An 18,619-nucleotide genomic window follows, 5' to 3' on the forward strand; every position below is an offset into this window, starting at 1 on the left:
GGACTGATGATGGTAAGCCAGGCCACACGGTAAGAAAGACCAATGCTCGGTGGAGAGACACAGAGTCTGAGATGACGGTGATAGTGGGTTAGCCCTTTAGGAGAAACAGTGCTCTCTGCGGCTGGACTTAAGTTACCATCGGCATGAGGATAAGGAAAAAGGAGAAGGTGCCAAGAGGATGAGAAAAACATCTACATAATTGCAGAAGTGCCCTCACAGAGCACCTGCCCCCCCGAAGCTCTCACTGGCCAACACCAGCTCTTTGCGAGGAGGGCTCCCAAGTACAATAAAATTATTAACACAGTTTTATTCTGAAGATCATTTTGCATTTTAATAAAAAAGAATTTACGTCAGGAAATAGTCATTTACAAACCTTGAAGTGTTTTTGCCTGGATCTGGAGTAAGAATGTCTTAAGAAGAGGTTTGTAAGGTCTTCATAACAAAGTGTTATTTACAAAAAAAAAAACCAAAAAAAACATGAACAGGTTACGTAATATTTAAAAACTTTGAACCCAAAATCGCTACCAGTCTTTCTGACTGCAGGGAATCCCTGCCAAGGTAACTTGACAAAGTCGGCACAATTCTGTGAACAGAAAAGGAAGCCTTGATGGGTCTAATGATCCAAACGTGGGTTTTCATCGAGAAGTACAATTGGAGTGTGAGTGCGTTCTAATGAAAACGTCAGCCCTCATTCAGTTGCATATAAAAGCCCTCAAAGAGAACACACAGTACAGCAATGTTTTGTAAAAAGGCAACAATACGATTTGTACAGAGCCCGACGTCTAGTCCTATAGATCATCCTTTGCCCCCTCTGTCCCCAGCACTCCTTCTTTCTTTCCTAAGACAAGCAGCCTTACCGGTCCCCAGGGGACAACAGCAGAAGGACTTCATTCACCTGTGCGATTATTTCTGCGCCGGAAATGTCCTGTGGGGGCAGCTGAGAAAACCACAACTATGAATGCCACCGGGTCAGAGTAACCAGCTCGACCTAGGCTGCAGTGTGCTCATCGGAGAGTTACTAAAGCAAAACAAAAGACAGCTGCAACCCATGGTGGATCAGAAGGTGCAACATCAAATCATAGAACCCCTGCCCCAAAAAAGACTGCAAATAGTCATCTGGTACCTCTTGTGTAAAGACAGATTTATAGTGACTCAAAATAGTTTAGAAAAATCTCTGTAGTGCCAAGTTCTTTTGAACTTAAAATTTTACCCCCAAAAGATTTCCACTGGATAGATGAGAATTGGCTCTATTTCTTCTACTTCTGTATAGCCCGAGTAAAAATACTCATAGTTTCTAGATTTGAGTGGGGAACTACAATTATTAGGACCCGTGGATATTGCTGCATTTCAAATACGGTACAATAATTACAAAATATAGACCATCTCTTTACAAATACAAATTATAGTATATTACAAGTCATATACAGTAAATCTAGAATTTTTAAACAAACTAGCGTATCTAAGTTTACCTGGTTACGAGTGCATTATTATTCCAGTTTACAGTTGCCCTTTGCCTGACAGTCAGAAACCAACCGTCAGAGTGATGCTCTCTCCTGTAAACTGGCGTCACGTCACAGAAAACCCCGTTTACAGGGTCCCGTTCCCCTCTCAGGATGACGGCTGGTAGGTAGGTCCTGACTTACACACTGTATTTCAGAAGAGCCGAACAGGAATCAGGAAGCAGTGTGTTTTGGGGGGAAAAGGTTTAAAAATGGATACGCTGGGCCCAGTGAACGTCTGATATGCTAGACCGATGGCTGAGGTAATGACATAGGTAAGGTGATCGTCATCACCTTTAAACCTTCCCCTCATGCCCGCGGGTGGCGGGCCAGCGCTCTGGACAAGCGGGCAGGGCTTGTCCGCCCTCCTCGCTGGTCCTCTCCAGGAGGGCTGGACCTGCCCTTGCCCACAGCTGGGGCTGAGTGTGTGGGTGCGGCTGTCCCCTACCAGATTTATGGCTTCCTTGAGGCATGACATCACTTGTACAAAAGTCTAAATTGAATAGGGACTCCACACTGGTGCCTACATTTTCCTAACTACGAGGCACTTTTCCCCTGGCCCTCCGGCGCCCCACCTGAGGCCAGAGCCAGTCGGCCACTCCCTGGGGGCTACAGGGTGGTGATGCAAATCATTTCATCCGCCAGGTCCTCCTCATCCCTCCCGGGGTCTGGCTCCTCGTCGCTGTAGCCGGGCCCAAAGTCCTGGAGCTCGTAGTCCTGCCGGCGTGAGATGGGCCCCACGTCCCCGTTGGCCCGGGGATGCACGTTCCCGTTCAGCAGGTTGCTGGCTGCACTCTCCATCTCGTCGATGGTTAGGTCACAGGCATCGGCGATTTCGTGTTTTGTCGCTGACACGAATTTTGGGTCCCTCGCATACCGTCCTAAGCCTTCGGATATCAGAACCTGTACAGGAAAGAGGATCAGTGGCACGAATGCAAAAGGACAGAAAAAGCACCTCAAGCAGTGACTGTATGATGTGCTCTGGGGACTCAGCCAGTCATGTCTGCTAGCCCCCATACGTGGTAACTAAGAGGGAAGGTGAATGGCTTTGAAGATCTGAAGGACCTCAAACACTGCACGTGGCCCAACAAGAGTGCAACCCACCGGGGACAGATGTTTCAGTGTAAGCTAGTCGTATTTGCAGGAACAGCGCACACAGTCCTAGGTACAGCTAGCTGATGAAACCCGCAGGGGTGCTGTTTTCATATTCATGCTCTAAGTACCATCCTGGCTGCTAAGAAGTGGGCGGTGTCCAGGTTCAGAAGCCAGGCATCCGGGCTCCGGAGCCCACCTGCCCTCAGAACCACCACCCGTTCCTGTTGCGCGCGGTTCTCCGCAGTTCCGCCCTCCCATGCAGACTCCGTGGCCACACTCACCGCCTCCACCAAGCTGTCTGCGCTCCTCTGCTTGTCGCTGTTTTTGTTGTGGAAGCTGCTGGGGACAGTCAGGCTGGCTGGTGTGAACGTCCGATAGGAGACGCCGGGCTCGTCCGTGTACCACGAGCTGCGGTGCAGGGACGGTAGGCTGCCGTTGACCTGGTCCGGGGCCTCCGACCGCTCGACCTGGATCAGTGGGGTGTAGCACGGCGTCCAGTCCCTGTACGACGGGGTCGCTGGCGGGGTGGCCCACGACCTGGTGGAGTGGCTCGGCGAGTACTTCTGGGCTTTACTGGAATCTAGGCCGGCGACTGCCATGATCTGAGGAGAAAGAGGAAGTGGGGAGACCAGAGGTCCTCAGAGGTCCCGGCCTCGGGCCCCCTCAAAACAGACCGGGCTTCCCGGGTGGCGCAGTGGTTGAGAGTCCGCCTGCCGATGCAGGGGACACGGGTTCGTGCCCCGGTCTGGGAGGATCCCACATGCCGCGGAGCGGCTGGGCCCGTGAGCCATGGCCGCTGGGCCTGCGCGTCCAGAGCCTGTGCTCCGCAACGGGAGAGGCCACAACAGCGAGAGGCCCGCATACCACAAAAACAAAACAACAACAACAACAACAAAAAAACAGACCAGGCTGGAGGCGCTATTTTACAGGGGCTTCAGAAGGACACAGCACACTGAGTAATTCAATGAATTGGCCGTAAAAACTTGGCTTTCTAGCAGACCATGTTTTCTTTTCCCCCAAATGCATAATATATTTCCTGTGACTCTTCCCAGGTAGGAATCAGTTGTTGGTGAAATTGCTTAGAAGCATGAAGAAACAGGGAAGACGCACAAGCTGTGGGGTATGAACACGCCACCCGGTTCACTCCGGGTTTGAATAGGCAAGTGCATTCAGGGCAAGCTGACTGCACCCAGCGCTCGTAGGGAAACAGGCTGGTTCTCTTTAGGGCAACTCATCCCGCGGCCAGCACTCTGCTCAGAAGCACCAGGTAGGCACAAGCCTGCTTCTTCCACCTCCAGAGACGCCATGGCAGGTCTGCCCTGGCATCCCACTCTGCAGAGGGGGACGGTGAGGCTGGGTTTATGAACAGCACCAGGCCTGTGGCCAAGTCGGAAGCCAGGACCGCCTGGGGGAGGCAGGGCGGGGCAGCAGGGGACAGGGCACTGTCACGCACAAGCCCACAAAGACCTCCATGCCTACTCGATGTGTGGCATGTGATGGCCAGGGCCTTCCAGAGGTTTGTGCTCCGTCCACGACAAAGCAGCACACAAAACTTAACATAAAAAATGGAAGGCAGCAGACTTCGTTGGTGGTCCCGTGGTTAAGACTCTGCGTTCCAAACGCAGGGGGCCCGGGTTCGATCCCTGGTCAGGGAACTAGATCCCGCCTGCCGCAACTAAGATCCTGCATGCTGCAACTATGACCCAGCACAGCCAAATAAATAAATAATTTTTTTTAAAAAAGGAAGACAGAAAGGCAAAAGGTTGGCAGACCTGAACAGAGACTCTGAAAGGGACGCTCAGGGTAAGAAGCATACCATACCGTGTGTGCTCCCACCTGACGCGCGCACGCGCACGCGCGCACACACACACGCGCGCACACACACGCGCGCACACACACACGCGCGCGCGCGCACACGCACGCGCGCACACGCACACACGCACACACACGCACACACACGCACACACACACACACACACACACACACACACACACACACACACACACACACACACACACACACACACACACACACACACACACACACACACACACACACACACACACACACGGACAGCAGCTCTGATGTGCTCTTTTCAGGAAGACAAAGTACCACATCCTTGTCCTGGAGGCAAAGCCCCACAGGCCCTCCAGGCCCTGGGCTCCCTCCTGTCCGGCCGCCCTGACAGGCCGGTCTCCCTGGACTACACTCCCCTCGCAGGCAGGTCGGAGGCTCACACACCCTCGTGACCCCAGGGCCCGGCCCCCAGAGGGCTCCGTAAATGACGGGACAAGCTGTCAGAGCCAAGGGCAGCACCGATTGTTCAGGGTCAGTCAAGCGGCCGCCACTCCCTGCAGTGTGGCTTGTCCCAGGCCCTGCCTCCAGTGCCGAGGGAGGGTGTGTGTGGCTAGGCTGAGAGCCCGGCTCTGGAAGCTGGCAACCTGGGACTCAAATGCCAGCTCGGCCGCTCAGCTCCTGTGTGAGCTCAGGGATGTCACCTTCCCTCTGCGATGCTTGCTCGTCCGTAGGACAGGGTTCATGATAGTTTCTATTTGGCGAGGTGGTCACAGGACTGAACCAGAGTGTTTGTGAAGGGTCCCCCTTCCCTCCAGGGCTGGCAGCCAAGGGGGACAGGGTGCCCATCGGCCCTGGGGGCAGGGCCAGGTGTGCCGGCTCACCTGTTGCTGCATCAGGTGCAGAGGCAGGGCCGTGCGGTGGGGGAAGGCGGGGGATGGCAGGAACTCCTCCTGGCTGCTGTGCCGGCGCAGGCACTCGAAGTTGAAGGAGGATCTCCGGGGGGCTGAGAAGTTAAAGCACACCGTGCAGCTGTGAAACCGGCAGTCAGGGCCCCGGGGCTCTGGGGTCAGGGCAGCCCCCTGGACATTCAGCAGGGGGCCCAGGAGGAAGCAAGCAAGGCATCCAAGGAAAAGCATTGGGCACCGGGGTGGGCGGGGGGCGGTGTCTCAGAACTTTGGGAGGGAGGAAGAAGCAGCCTGACTAAGGGATGTTTTCAAAAGAGCAAGTCAATTTCTCCTCCCTGCCACACCTGTTCTCAGGGGGAGGAGCTAGAAGCAGCCAGAGGGTGGCTGTTCTGATCCTAGGCCCCTGTCCCTGCACGTGGTGGGGACACAGCATTCCAGGTCAAGTACACGACGTCATTCTAGAATCCCAGAGACGCTTGCTGACTGTCCCGTTCTCACCTTCCAGACATCCTGAGCGTCTCTGGGGGCTGGAGCATCCTGCCGGTGCTCCTGTGTTATGTTTACAGTTCTGTTTGCTACCTGCCCTAATAGCTCAACCAGGTAATAAGCAGATCCTTTTGTGGGGAAAGACCCAGCTTCCCTAGCCCTGAAGACAGAACAAACAAGAAAGGATACCTTGAACTTTAAAAAATGCGGTTGGCTGCCCTGTTAACAGCCACTTTGAATAGACGCTTATAAACAGGTCGAGTGATGACAAGATGACCCAGAACTTGTGGCTTCACGGGGCACCAGGCCCGCGAGATGAGTCTGAATTCTGGGCCCCGAGCACAGGCCAGAGGCCTCCCCAGGACACCTCCCCTCAGGCGCTGCCGCCCTGGAGCTGCCTCGGCAGCCTTACTGGTGGCCTGCGGGGCAGCGCTGAGTCACCTCAACAGTCCTTTCTTGAACTCTGCTTTCTAAGCTCACGGGGCATTTCTTATGCCCCGGCAACACTCCACACTCCCCTAATTCCTGCACTGGAAAACTGCAGGGACCTGCCTGGGGAGGCCCCCCGGCATCCTGGGACTGCACACGAAGCCGCAGAGCCCGTTCTCTGGGGGCCAGGCTCCAAAAGCACACGGAGACCAGACCGAGCCCTTGCCGGCCACTGCCCACCAGGGAGGGACCAGACAGACAACGAGCCCTGTTTCGCGGGCCCGACGCACACCGTGGGGCCTGCTGGGCCTCCTCGTCCAGTTGCCAACATGGGACACAGGCACCTGCCATCCGCATCAGACAGCCTTCCCTCCACGCGCCACGCGGGACCGAACTTAAGTGTTCTAAGAGGAGGACGGGCCTCCCTGGTCAGCACCACCTCTCGGACCCTCCTAGGGTCAGAGGGTGGTGCCAGGGGATGGAGCCAGGAAAGGAAAACTACCCCTGCTGCCATTCAGGTAGCACCTTTCAGTTTTGAAAGTGGATCCTCTCTTTTGCTCTGCACCACCGTCTCTAATGGGGGGAAGTAATCCCGCTGTGGCTGAGAACACAGGGGCTCCGTGGTCTCCCTGCCTGAGGTCTGAATGGATGGGCAGCAAAGCAAATAAGATGCATGTAATTTATTCACCCTTAAAAATAAAGAGGGCAGCCACTCTTGCCCGCTCAGGGTCCTTGATTCACAGAGGCAGTGCCCACGAATGGTGATTATCGTGGCCACCAAAGGGAGAAAGGGGGGTCACAGGAGGGCAGTGGAACTCACAGGGCCAGGGGCCTCTGTCCAGCCTCGCCTGCATGTGCGTCACCTGGTACTGATGGACCCCTGAGCTGCTGTGTTTAGCAGCTTCTGTTTGGGGCTGTGAAATTAAATATTAACCATGGAAATGGGTCTGATTACACTTCCCAGCAGGGCTATGACAGCTGGAGAGAGATAGGACCTGGGCACCACCCAACTGCACTTGTTACCGTGCACTAGATGGCAGACTCAGAGCCACTGTGTCTTGGTTATTTTTGGTTACTGATTAGAGTCCTACCCCAAAATATGCCTCATTCTTCAGAAACGCCAGAAGTGGACATTCTTTAACCAGCATCAAAATGTCCACATGTCCAAAATCAAACTACCCAGCCAGGAACTGGCAGGGGCCACTGCTCTGTTTCCTTCCCCGGCTCAAGTTCCTCACTGGGGGTGACCCAGATCTCCTGGTGGCACCATTGATGCCAGCTGCCCACGAAAACCAGGTCAGGGAGCAGCCAGCCCCTGCCCCTTCTCTGCAGGACGGGGTTCCTTGGTCCCAGGATGAGGTGCCTACCCTAGAGGTCACCACCAAGGCCACAACCTACCATGAGCAGAGAGCACTGGCAGACCAAGGCAAAGGTGGGGGAGGGGAGGAAGGATGGATACCAGGAACCCCCAGGTGCTCCTCAGAGGCGTGGGCCTTGGGCAGAGGCCTGGGCTCAAGTCCACTCTGTGCGTGGGCCCATCCTCCGCCCTCTAAGGGGTCACGGCCCCATCTAGGGAGCGGGCTCATCAACACCACGGTGCATGTCTTGCCTACCTGTCAGGGCAGATCCCAAGCTCAAAGGCAGTGATGAGGCGCACAGAAAACCCTCATCAGGTGCGACATACCGTGCAACTGTGGGGCCTCACACTGTCTCTCTCTGTTCTCAGCAGGAAGCGCTTTAAGCCCTACCACGTGGCACACAGATGAGAAAGAAAGCCAACAGCATCTCCAACTAGGGGGCTGGTCTCGGGGACTGGAGGCCCCCACCATGGCAGGACCACGTCCGTCACCACCCCCGGGCTGGGGCAGGGGGAGAGGCACACTGTTCGCTGTGAGCCTTGCTCCCAAACAAAAAATCTGGCCTCACATGTTGGGGTGGGAGGGAGCAGGCGTCTCCTTGGAGACCTCCGGGAATCATAGCAAACAGGTGAGTCGTCATCCTCCGAGAAGCTTTGGGGGTGATGGTAGCCTCGAGGCCGCTCGAAGTCCAAGCTGCTGCCTGGGTATCGGGTATAGTAGCCACAGCTGTAGCTCTGCCTGGTGATCGAAAAGGCCAGAAGAGAGAGCAAGGGACACATGAGAGCCTAATTAACAAGCCCACGTCACAGTCCTCTCCCCACCGCCTTGGACACAGGAGAACAAGGCAGCCCTCAGCTCCAGGGAAAATTCTAGTTGGAGGGCAAGGGCTGCCACAGGAAGGTTCAGGACGGCAGACCTGCGATGAGTGAGGTGCTGGTGTTTTCCCTCGCTGGGGCAGCCTCAGGCCCCGGTCAGATGTGGACTGCAGATGCCCTGCAAGCTTGACTATCACCCGCTCGCTTCTTCCCGAGGGTCTGCCCTCGGCCAGGTGCTGAGCGGGGCGCCTGGGACACAGAGATGCCTGAAGCGCGGTCAGGGAGCTTAGCGAATACCTCGTGGAATGCTAACGCGGGCTGGCGAAGGTGGGCGCTGGGAGAGAGGGGCTCAGGGTGGGGCTCCGTGGGTTCTCGGGGCAGGGGTGGGGGCGGCATTTCAATTCCAGTCAGAGGAGGAGCAGGCCCTTGAAGGGAAGGTGGGATTAGCTGAGCACAGGTGGGGAAAGGGCATCCAAGGGGTGGTCGTGGTGTGAGCAAAGGCCCTGAAGACGGAAAGTCGGAATGCAGCTGGCTCAGAACCAGCGGCTGCAAGTCAGGCTTCCAGGGAGGCCTGCGGAAGGCCGTGGCGCAGAGCGGCGTGAGGGAGGCCCGGCTGCGGCTGGCCTGAAGGACGAGGCTGACGTTTAACAACATCTCAGACGCCAGAAGTGACCTCACCACAGAACCACGTCCACTTCAATGGGCCACCGGTCCCAGTGGGATGCAGGTTACAGAGAAGAGGGTGGGAGGTGGCCTTTGTCCCCTTGCACTGCCTGCTACCTGTCCTAAAGCAAAGTGTCCGCTTTAACCTCATACCTGCCTTCTTCAGGACAGGAGCCTAGAGAGGTGCCACTCTGACCTCCTGTCCCCTCACCTCTAGGAGAGGCCTCCTGATGGGAGTGCTGTCCATTAAGACCGACCAAGCTCTGGGCTGGCGAGCCGCTACACGGCGAGAACCCCCAGCCCAGAGCGCTCAGCGTTCAGCAAAGGCTCTCATTTCTAGAGCCTACACTAAAGCCTCACGGGTGGGCCCCTGGTGGAAATAAGTCAACAGGCCTGAAAAAACAGCCTCCACTCTGCCTCTCTCCAGTCCTACTTCTCCTGCCCTGACTTCTCCTGTGGCCTGGAGGCTGTGCTCCCACTCTGCTTCCCAGGACAGTCCCAAGGGCAGCAGCAGGTGGCCCGTGGCTTCGTGGGCAGGCGCAGCCCCAGGGCCAGGAGACAGCAAGGCCTCCTCAGGTCGTCCCGAGCCACAGAGCCCTCACCTGCTCCCGGTGGGCGAGCTGTCGTCCTCGTAGCACTCCTCACTGCTGAAGTACTCCTGTTCCCCCAAGCAGCAGGGGTCCCTGAAGTAGCCGTGTATCTCTGGGTCTTCCCGGCAAATAGTTGGGAACTGCTCGTCTCCTGAGTCAGCCCTGCAGTTGGGAGAGAGGGCCTGAGCGGCTGGGCGGGCGGCAGACCGCTCCTCCGGCGGTGCCTCGGCGGTGGCCACGGCAGCCCTGCCCGAGGCGCTCTGGCGTCTCCCTGGGTGCTCCTGCCTCAAGTGGGGCTGGATTGTTAATGCCTCTGGCAACGGTGCTGTGTGTGTGTGTGTCTATGTGTGTGCACACGCACGTACCAGGAAGGGGTTTCTCCCTCAGTGCCTTGATGATGCTAGTGCCACACCACTACCCCCAGAGGCCTGAGAACCAAAAGAGTAGATGTAGTTTGGGAGTAGAGCAAGAAAATGGACCTAGAGACCTGCGGTGATGGGCTCCCAGGCCACCTGCTCGGATCCCTGGGCCTCCTTACCCCGGCCCAAGGTGCCCTCAGAGCCTGGAGCATCTGACCCAGGAAAGGTGACAGGATTTTTGAGTACAGGGTCCCAGGGGAGGGAGACTCTCCCGGACAACGTCCACCACGTTTTCAAAGACAGCCCTGCCCCAGGACTGTCGTGATGTCTCCCTGGAACCCAGATGTCCTGGCCTCGGCCCTCAGGGAAGCCGGCCAGGCTCTGTGGCATCACTGCTCTACAAACAGAGGACTGTGCTTCCTCCAAGCTCTTCACTCTCTCCCACCCTCCTCCAGCTCAAGTAACTTCTAACTTGAGATCATTAAACCAGGACATCTGTCCTCCCTGTCCCCAACACCATGACCGTCCCACCCACAGTCCAACTGGGTTCAACAAACAGGGAGCAGGGTATACTGCCCGTGGGTAGGGGGCTGCCCAGGAGACAAAGGAGAAGGCCTGGCTCCTGGACTTCAGGAGGTGGGGGGGTCACGCTTTTACAAAGCCTCCACAAGAGGCCTGACCCCGGACAGCAGCACGACTGCCCAGCTCCACAGGCCAGGGGCTCTCCCAGCACCGCACTGAGGCCTGCGGGGCTATAGCTGTGGGCGCGCCGCATGTGAACTTAGGTCCTTGGGTGGTTAACACAGTCTGTGCAGATATGGATCTGAAAGCTCTGCGTCCACAGCCCTGGGCTGTAATGCCCTGCACTAGGCTAGCTGGCTCCTAGGGCTCTCTCATCTCTCAGCACTCAGAGAGGCCATCTGGTCCCACTTAGAACACACAGTATTTAACACATAAATACAGGCAATGAGCACATACCTAATGTAAGTTTCATAATAGCGCGTTCTATCCAGGAAAGGCATAACACGGGAGGGAGGGAGAAGATAAAAGTTAAATATTTCTAGCAAAATTTAAAAAGCAAATATATCAAGCTACTCCCTAGAGCAGGGGTCGGCAAACTATGGTTCATGGGCTGAATACAGGCCGTCACCTGTTTTTGCATGGCCCACAAGCTACAAAGAGTTTTTATTCTTTTAAAGAACTGAAGCAAAATCAAAGGAAGAAAAATATTTCATCGCACGTGAGCGCATGAAGTTCACATTTCAGTGTCCACAAATAAAGGTTTATCGGGACACAGCTGCACCCGTACGCTTACATATGATTTATGGCTGGCCTCTTGCTACGATAACAGAGGTGACTAGCTACAACAGAGACTGTATGAGGCTCCAACCCGAAAATATTTACTCTCAGGCCCTTTACAGGAAAAGTCTGCCAGTCCCGAATTATGTGGTACAGTCGGGGAAGGTAGAGTTTGCAGCTGCTCCTGCGTTAAGGGGCATCGTGTAGAGCAGGATGCAGGGTGGCAGGTGGCCCTTTATCCTTTGGGTTCATCACATGGCCAGTTCCTGAAGAAGCTGTGACCTGGAGGCACTCACGGGTCCTAACACCAATGCCCGCAGGGAGCCTCCCACCTGTGCCAGAGATGGGAGAAAAACCTGCCTTGGGCTGACACTACGTTACCAAGTGCAAACACATCTTAAACGTTACCTTTTAATACTGCACCTTCTTTGAGGCTCACGGCCATGCTTGTGGAAGGAATGATGCCCATTTTCAGACACATGCTCAAGGTTCCCAATGCTGGGCCGTTTTCCAGGGGCAGCTTTGGACATATTGGCATTATTGAGATTGGCATTTGTTGAGCTGGGAACTTGCTTTCCTATGGAATTATGGTTATGATGGTTATGACACACCGAATTTCCTGCTGGAGGAAACAGCGGTTTCTCAGTATCACTTGCAGGTGGAATTGAAGGCCTTTGGACATGCAGGGGACGGTGGGTGGTATTGGTCTGCTGAAGGGAATCTCTCCTATCACTATTAACATGATTGACATGGTTTCCAAGCAGGGCACCATTTCTCTGCAAAATAATGGGAGACAACACCAGGTAATTTAACAAATATTTGATGCAGGCTAGCTATGTTAGGTAATTTCTTTTCTACATGAAAAACAAATTCTAGGTAAGCTCCATAGAATCCCTGTGAAACAGTCTGAGCGTCTCAGTGACCAGGGTGACTGTGTGTGCCAGCCGGTCCCCCTGAAATGAGGAAGGTTACCGATTCCTGAGCTGGGGAGCAAGCGCTCGGCTGTCATTCAAGTGCACTCTTCCGGTTGCTCCAAGGTGAGCTGACTTTCGCCCAGCAGGGCTGTCGGCAGCCCCAGTGGCCGAGGCTGGGCGGCAGGCAGGTCTCTGGGCCGGGGGCTGGGAAGTGGAGGGCCCGCTGGCAGATCAAAGAGCCGGCCCGGGGAAGGAGGGGTGGGGAGGGCCGGCGGCTGCTAGGAGGACCCAGGATGCTCATCCACGCCGGCCAGTGGTCGTGACCGAGCTCCTCCGAAGTGGCCAGTGTGGGGCAGAGGAGCAAGCTCTGGGAAGGAGCAGGCCTGGCCCTAGGAGGGGTGCTGCTGAACGGGGAGGGTCTGCAGGGGGGAGGGCACGGTCCACAAGCCCCTCTAGGCCCTGGGGCTGGTGTGCATCCTCCAGGCTCTTGGGCAGATCGTTAACTGCCCCAACTGGACTCCTGCCCCGCTATTTCCAAGTGGCCAGTGTGTAGCTAGGCGTGGAATAATTACTTTGAACACATCTTCTTCTTCTTCGCCTTTTGTTTCCTCCGGCTCGTCATCTTGCAAATCACATGAGATAGCACGCCGGATTTCTGGCCCAATGTCGTGCAGTGTCCTTAATCCCGCCTAGATCAATGAAAATGGCAAAACAGGTTAGACAACACGGGTGGCCTGGGCCCAGCCTGGGTCCTGGCTTTGCTCCTGCCTGATTCAGTTGTGGGAGGGGAAGGTTTCTCCAAAGGACAGTCCAGGGAACTAACCACTTGTTTGAATGTAACTGGTGGTGTCCCTGCAGCCTCAGGGATGGAGGGTGTGGTCAGGAGTTCAAGATGGTCCTGGGCTGGGATGCTTGAGGCCAGTGACCGCCTTTTCAAGCACCCCCACTCGCAGGGAACAGCGCTTGCTTACTAGTACTAGGGTCTGCCATGGCCAAGAGCCCAGGCCCATGTCTAAATGACTGTCTGCAGAAGGATGGCCCGCAGAGCGCCATCTCCCGGAGCCTCGGACGGGGCGAGGAGCACGGCGCGGCTGCTTTACAGGGAGGGTGGCAAGCGCTCGCTGGCTGTGTCCAGGATGAGAAGCCTAGTGCAGGTGCCAGAGGGCCAGCAGACCAGGCAGCCAACTGGGCCACTGGTTCTGCTTCAAAGCCATGGGAACGAGGGCAGGACACAACACACTGCAGCCACCAGCACATTCAGGACCAGAACGCGATGGACAGACACGCACAGACCTGGGCTGCCGTGCAGGGCCAGGCTCCATGGCCATCTGTTGGCACCTGGGCCTGCAGCCTGTGCTCAGGTGGAGAACTCGCCAATGGTTGGGTCATCCTCTTGAAGACCACAACACACTGAAAGGGGCTCCAGCCTCTGGAGGCGGCGCCAGACCTGCCAGGTGACCCCTTAGGCCCCTCATGGACGTTCTGCATTTCCCCGAGGCCCTCACGGCCGGCCTTCCTCACCCTGGGCCCCGGGTTCCAGTGGGACAGGGCCTGGGAGAAGCCCCCCCATTGTACTTAAATTTCTCTAGGGAAATATTCGAGATGCTTATGGACTACCTATGGGGGAGGGGTGGTTGCTGGCTCTGAGAAAATTATGTTTTGACCAACAATTTGAAGAAAAATGGCACGCTAATAGGGAGAGTACAGTTACTCTATCCTTGGACACAAAAAGACTGGCATCGGAAAGAGGCATTCCCTCCCTGTCCCCGGTCTAAGGTCACCCGTCCTGTACCCGGGTGGTACCCCCTCACCTGCCGGCCGTCTGTCTGCACCTCAGTAGCCACTAAAGGTGTGGAGAACATCTGAGGCCCTGGCTGTGCGGGTCTCCACCCGCAGCTAACACCCCCCAGTGTGAGGGGGGGGACCGCTTCCCTGTCCTTCCTCCACAAGCCCCGGCAGCGGGTGGTACAGGGCACAGGCAAAGCTTGATGACCACGTTTGAGACACGCCGGGCAGTGGAGGGGGTGGGGGGGAGGGGAGGAGGGGAGGGTGGCCCCCATCTTGCCAGATCCGGCAGGACCGAGCCCACGAGTGTGGGAATGCTCAGACCGGTCTTCTGCAGTCCTATGGAACCGCCCAAGAGGCTCTCGTGAAAATGGCATCGTTCGTAACAGCCCTCAGCCTGCGAGAGGATCCTTTTAAAGGTCGCACACCAGGCTGCGTCTGGTTTGAACCATTCTTTGCATACAGGAGCCCCAGACCTTTCCATTTTATGAACCGTGGGGGTGAACGAGCTGCCTGGAGTCAAAGCCTTAAGGTTCCCGGCTAAGAAGGCTGTGGTCTCGCAGGGGAAGGACACACGTGTCCCAGGGCCAAAGCCAGAACAGTTTGTGGTGTGGGCAGTGAGGCTGCCTCTCACTCACCTGTCCCTCTGATCACAGACAGCAGACACACGCACTCAGACGTGCACACACGTACAGCTACAAGCACACACATGTACACGCACACACACACACACACACACACACACACGCTCACTCTTTTCCTCTCTCAGGACCCCGCTTCCGGCACATCTGAGCCTGGGAAATCATCTGTCTTAGAGGCAGACCCACACCATTCTCAGGGAAACATCAGGAAGGCAACTCTAATGCCAAGTGGATGAAAAGCTCTTGCACAGCAGAGCTGCAGGCCTGGGCAGCAAGGTTGAGCCCAGTCGTACTGAACAGCCTGCAATTCATCCAGGCAGTGTTCTGTAGGGCACAGTTATCAAGGGAAGATAAACGAAGCCAGAGTTTCACCATCTGATTTTGGATCACTGGAAAGAAAGAGCTGTTACATATCTGAGGCTCCCAAGCAAGAGACCAGGTTTGAGACACCCGCTTCCGTTGCCACAAAACACACACAGGTGACAGTGCACCGAGTCAGCATCCCCAGGTAAATTATGTACCTTAATCCACGTCCCAAGGCAGCGTGGGCCAGGAAAACTGTTTAAATAACAACAGATAATCCTGTTCACTGTCATTCAACTGACTGGACTAGGTCTGATTAGAAGAAATAGAAAACTATTTATTTGGATAATTTTTAACATCATCCTCTGTTGACGGGTTGACATTTCACTGAAATACACATATGACATAATTGCATAATAAAACCAGAAACTGTCTCCAGCATGTCTTCAATGATACACAAGATTAGGAGAGAGCAGTGAACAAACGCACAGGACAGAGAATTTGTTTGCAACATAAATCATGGAGGAAATTGAGAGGTGGCCCAAGAGGCCACGTCCAAAGACAAATAAGGACAACATATTTATTAAAGAGACATCAAAGGAGGAGAGAAAGCATCACTCTTCCCAGACAGGAGAGCAGAGGCTCAGAAATCATGATTATATTTTGCTTTGCTCCACGCAGGAAGGAACACACCTCCTAAGAGTCAGAGACTGACTGTACTCTTTCACAGGGGATCCGAGGAAGGACAGACGGGGAGGGAGGGGGGAGGTACTATGGGGAGTAGGGGTGTCTGCCAGGGTTGGGAATGAGGGAAACAGATGTTCCCAAACTTGAATTGAAACGAAGCTTAAGCACAGCACCCTGAATTTATTACATATCACAAAACATGATAATGAAAAATTTTCTAGCACACACATATCAAGCTAAAAGGTAGCTTAGGCTGCTCCAAAAATTCCATAGGCACAAGTTCCAATTCCCAAAGTGCAGAAATCTATCTTAAACCCTTGAAAAAATGACTTTTTTTCACAGCCCTTAAAAAAAAAAAAAAACATTTTTTTCTGGAAATAAACACTTTACAATCAGTAAAATTATCTACGCTTTCATATGTCATATCTGTGTCTACCCCTATCAGCAAAATACTATTTTAATTTGAAATGTGGTCATTAGCATTTAAACCAACACAATTAAAGCCATATAAAGTCATTCCATTAACATCACAATAGAATTATGGTTTTGAATAAACACAGAATTTCTATAAAATATAAACATTATCGATTTGTTTTAAGATGTCCAATCATATAAAATATTAAACAGAATCAAGCCTAGTTTCTGGTTGATTTTTAAATGCTAGATGTTCTCATAAATATTTTTGTTAAAAAAAGAAATGTCGGCGCTTTGCCTGTAGACCGCTGCTTTAAATTTTAGACACCATTTAATTGGAATTTTATAGATATTTACTCTAGTGAATGATTAAGTCACCAAAAAAAAAAAAAAACCCCAAACTATAAAATCTCTGTCAATATTTCTGAAGCAATAGCATAAATGTATGATATTTTAACCTCAAGTAGGAACATTCATTTACCTTCCTTTCTCTTGCCCACTTTCAGGGTTAAGTTTTTCCTACCTGGTGCATCTGAAATGCTTTCACTGCCTGTCTCCCTAAGCTAGCGCCATCACTCACACCGGTCGTCTGCCAGCTCTCAGCACGTAGAAACGCCCAGGAACCCCTCCTGAACCTACACTGTAACAGTGCAGATAAGAGATGTGAGTCTCCAGTCGGGACTGGGCCAGGCCATCCATCTTCGGGTATGAGTGCCAGGCTTTCAGGCTCCAGCCAAAGAGCAGAGCCCGGTCTCTACCACAGGCAGGTCTCCCGCAGCCAAGGCCGGCCCTGCTCGGTCATCTCGTTAAAGGCGAGTTCTGGTTAACCCTTTAGCAGGCTTCTGCCCCTACCCAATTAGAAGGGATCATTTTACACTAGCTCCCTCGGCACAAAGAACTGGAGATTAACTTCTCACAGCATACACCTGTTTATCTATAAGCCCTCTCACCTCCCCTGCATCCCCACATGCACACACATCACACACAGGCACACCCCTTCTTTTGTCATTGCTCTCCACCAGGGAAGATGTGATGGTGTGGCCTCTGCGTCCGTTATGAACAGTCCTCGAGTTATATATAAACATAAAGAGCTAGAATTACGAGGAAGGCACGCCCCCCGTGAGTCACGCACAGTGATTCCCACCCTCCCTGCAAAGTCAGCTGTAACATTACCGTGTAAGTTACCCTGGGGGCGGCACTCAGCTGTGTACATGGAGTTTGTTACCTTCCTTTTGAAAGATAAAGGGACGTTTAAAAAAATTACCTAAAGTGATCTATGACATTTCCCTGCGACTTAAAAAAAATTATCTAAAGCAATCTGTGACATTTCTTCTGAGCTGACAAAGCTATCTGTTTTAGTTCCACCTTAATTCTTGGTTGTAGTTTTAACACCAGCATTGGAGAAATGCTTGCCAGTTTCCTGATAACAGAGTTTTACTTAAAATGTGGGCTTAGCAGAAGTCACAAATCGAGACCTATTCTGCTAGCATCTTTGTCACTGCAGTGTAACATACTTTATCCCACTACATCTTGGGAGGGCGGGCCGGGGAGGGGAGAGCCAAGATGATTCCCATTTGGTTAAGTGACCTGCCCACACGAGTGATGGCTCAGCTAGGGATCGCGACGCGCAGTTCTGCTGTTCCAATGACACCATGCCGCCCCACCTTTTTGGGTCTACGGGGAAGAGTGCCAGGATCCAGTTCCCACCATGCGCTCACTCATGACTGCAACCCCACATGACTGTGGCTGCCACTCAGTCAAGGTGAAACTTCTTACAACTAACTCAGCAGCACTCTTGTATCACGGCAATGACAGAAATCACCAGGTATCGCGAAAACCGGTCCTACACTCAGCGCATATCCTTGTCTCCGCCGTGCCACTCTCAGGAGCTGAGATCCTTACAGACACTTCTCTCTCACACACGAATTCACACCACCATTCCTCCAGATCAGCACAGGCAGTGAGACATGGCATGTACGGTACAACTCTCAGCCTGAACGCGGGCTGGACGCTGGGGGCCCAGGCAGCTCCGTGTATGGGTGAGTGGGCTGGGATTGGGGACGGGCCTGGGAGTTAGGGGACAGTTCAAGGTAGGGGCAGGAGATTGGAAAAAGGCTCCAGCACCCTTTTCCTTTATGGGGGGATATGGGATCAATCCCCCAGAGCAGCAGTTCTCAAAGTGTGGCCCAAGGACCCTGGGGCCCTCTGAGACACCTTAAAGGGTCCAAGAGGTCATTGTGTTTTGCATAATAAGACAAGGATGCTCTCGGCCTTGTACGCTCTCATCCTCTCCTGAGAGCACAGTGGGGTTTTTCAAAGGCTGCATAAACCTTGGGGATCTCATCTCTCCGGCATCTTTGTGCTTGCATATTCTGCGTTTTAAAAATCTCTGCTTTAATTCCTAATGTAGTAAATATTGATACATAAGGGTCCTCGATAATTCTTAAGAGCATAAAAGGTTCCTGAGACCAAAAAGTTGTAGAACTTGATGATAACCTGCCCTCAGACAGGCAACACCATCTTTTCCTGGAGCTGGGGTCTTCCCCCATCCAGGATTCCTGTGATCTCCCCCGACCTTT

The 18,619-nt window shown here is 53.9% G+C and overlaps 1 protein-coding gene across 3 annotated transcripts in view; it reads right to left on the reverse strand.

Moving 5' to 3' along the window:
• Positions 1 to 304: 304 nt before the first annotated feature.
• CACNA1D (calcium voltage-gated channel subunit alpha1 D) overlaps positions 305 to 18,619 on the reverse strand; it is a 318,418-nt gene continuing 300,103 nt past the window's right edge. For 2 of the 3 annotated variants that reach the window (XM_060161573.1, XM_060161574.1), the window contains 8 exons: positions 12,783 to 12,899; positions 11,705 to 12,072; positions 10,976 to 11,002; positions 9,651 to 9,800; positions 8,139 to 8,308; positions 5,274 to 5,395; positions 2,876 to 3,196; positions 305 to 2,402 (listed from right to left, as the gene is read on the reverse strand). In XM_060161573.1, coding sequence (XP_060017556.1) covers positions 2,109 to 2,402; positions 2,876 to 3,196; positions 5,274 to 5,395; positions 8,139 to 8,308; positions 9,651 to 9,800; positions 10,976 to 11,002; positions 11,705 to 12,072; positions 12,783 to 12,899 — 1,569 coding nt within the window. In that variant the 3' untranslated portion in view covers positions 305 to 2,108. The remainder of the gene's footprint in view (positions 2,403 to 2,875; positions 3,197 to 5,273; positions 5,396 to 8,138; positions 8,309 to 9,650; positions 9,801 to 10,975; positions 11,003 to 11,704; positions 12,073 to 12,782; positions 12,900 to 18,619) is intronic. The other variant, XM_060161575.1, reaches the window with a different exon arrangement.

Source organism: Lagenorhynchus albirostris, chromosome 10 (genome assembly GCF_949774975.1).
Source record: "Lagenorhynchus albirostris chromosome 10, mLagAlb1.1, whole genome shotgun sequence".
NCBI lineage: Eukaryota > Metazoa > Chordata > Mammalia > Artiodactyla > Delphinidae > Lagenorhynchus > Lagenorhynchus albirostris.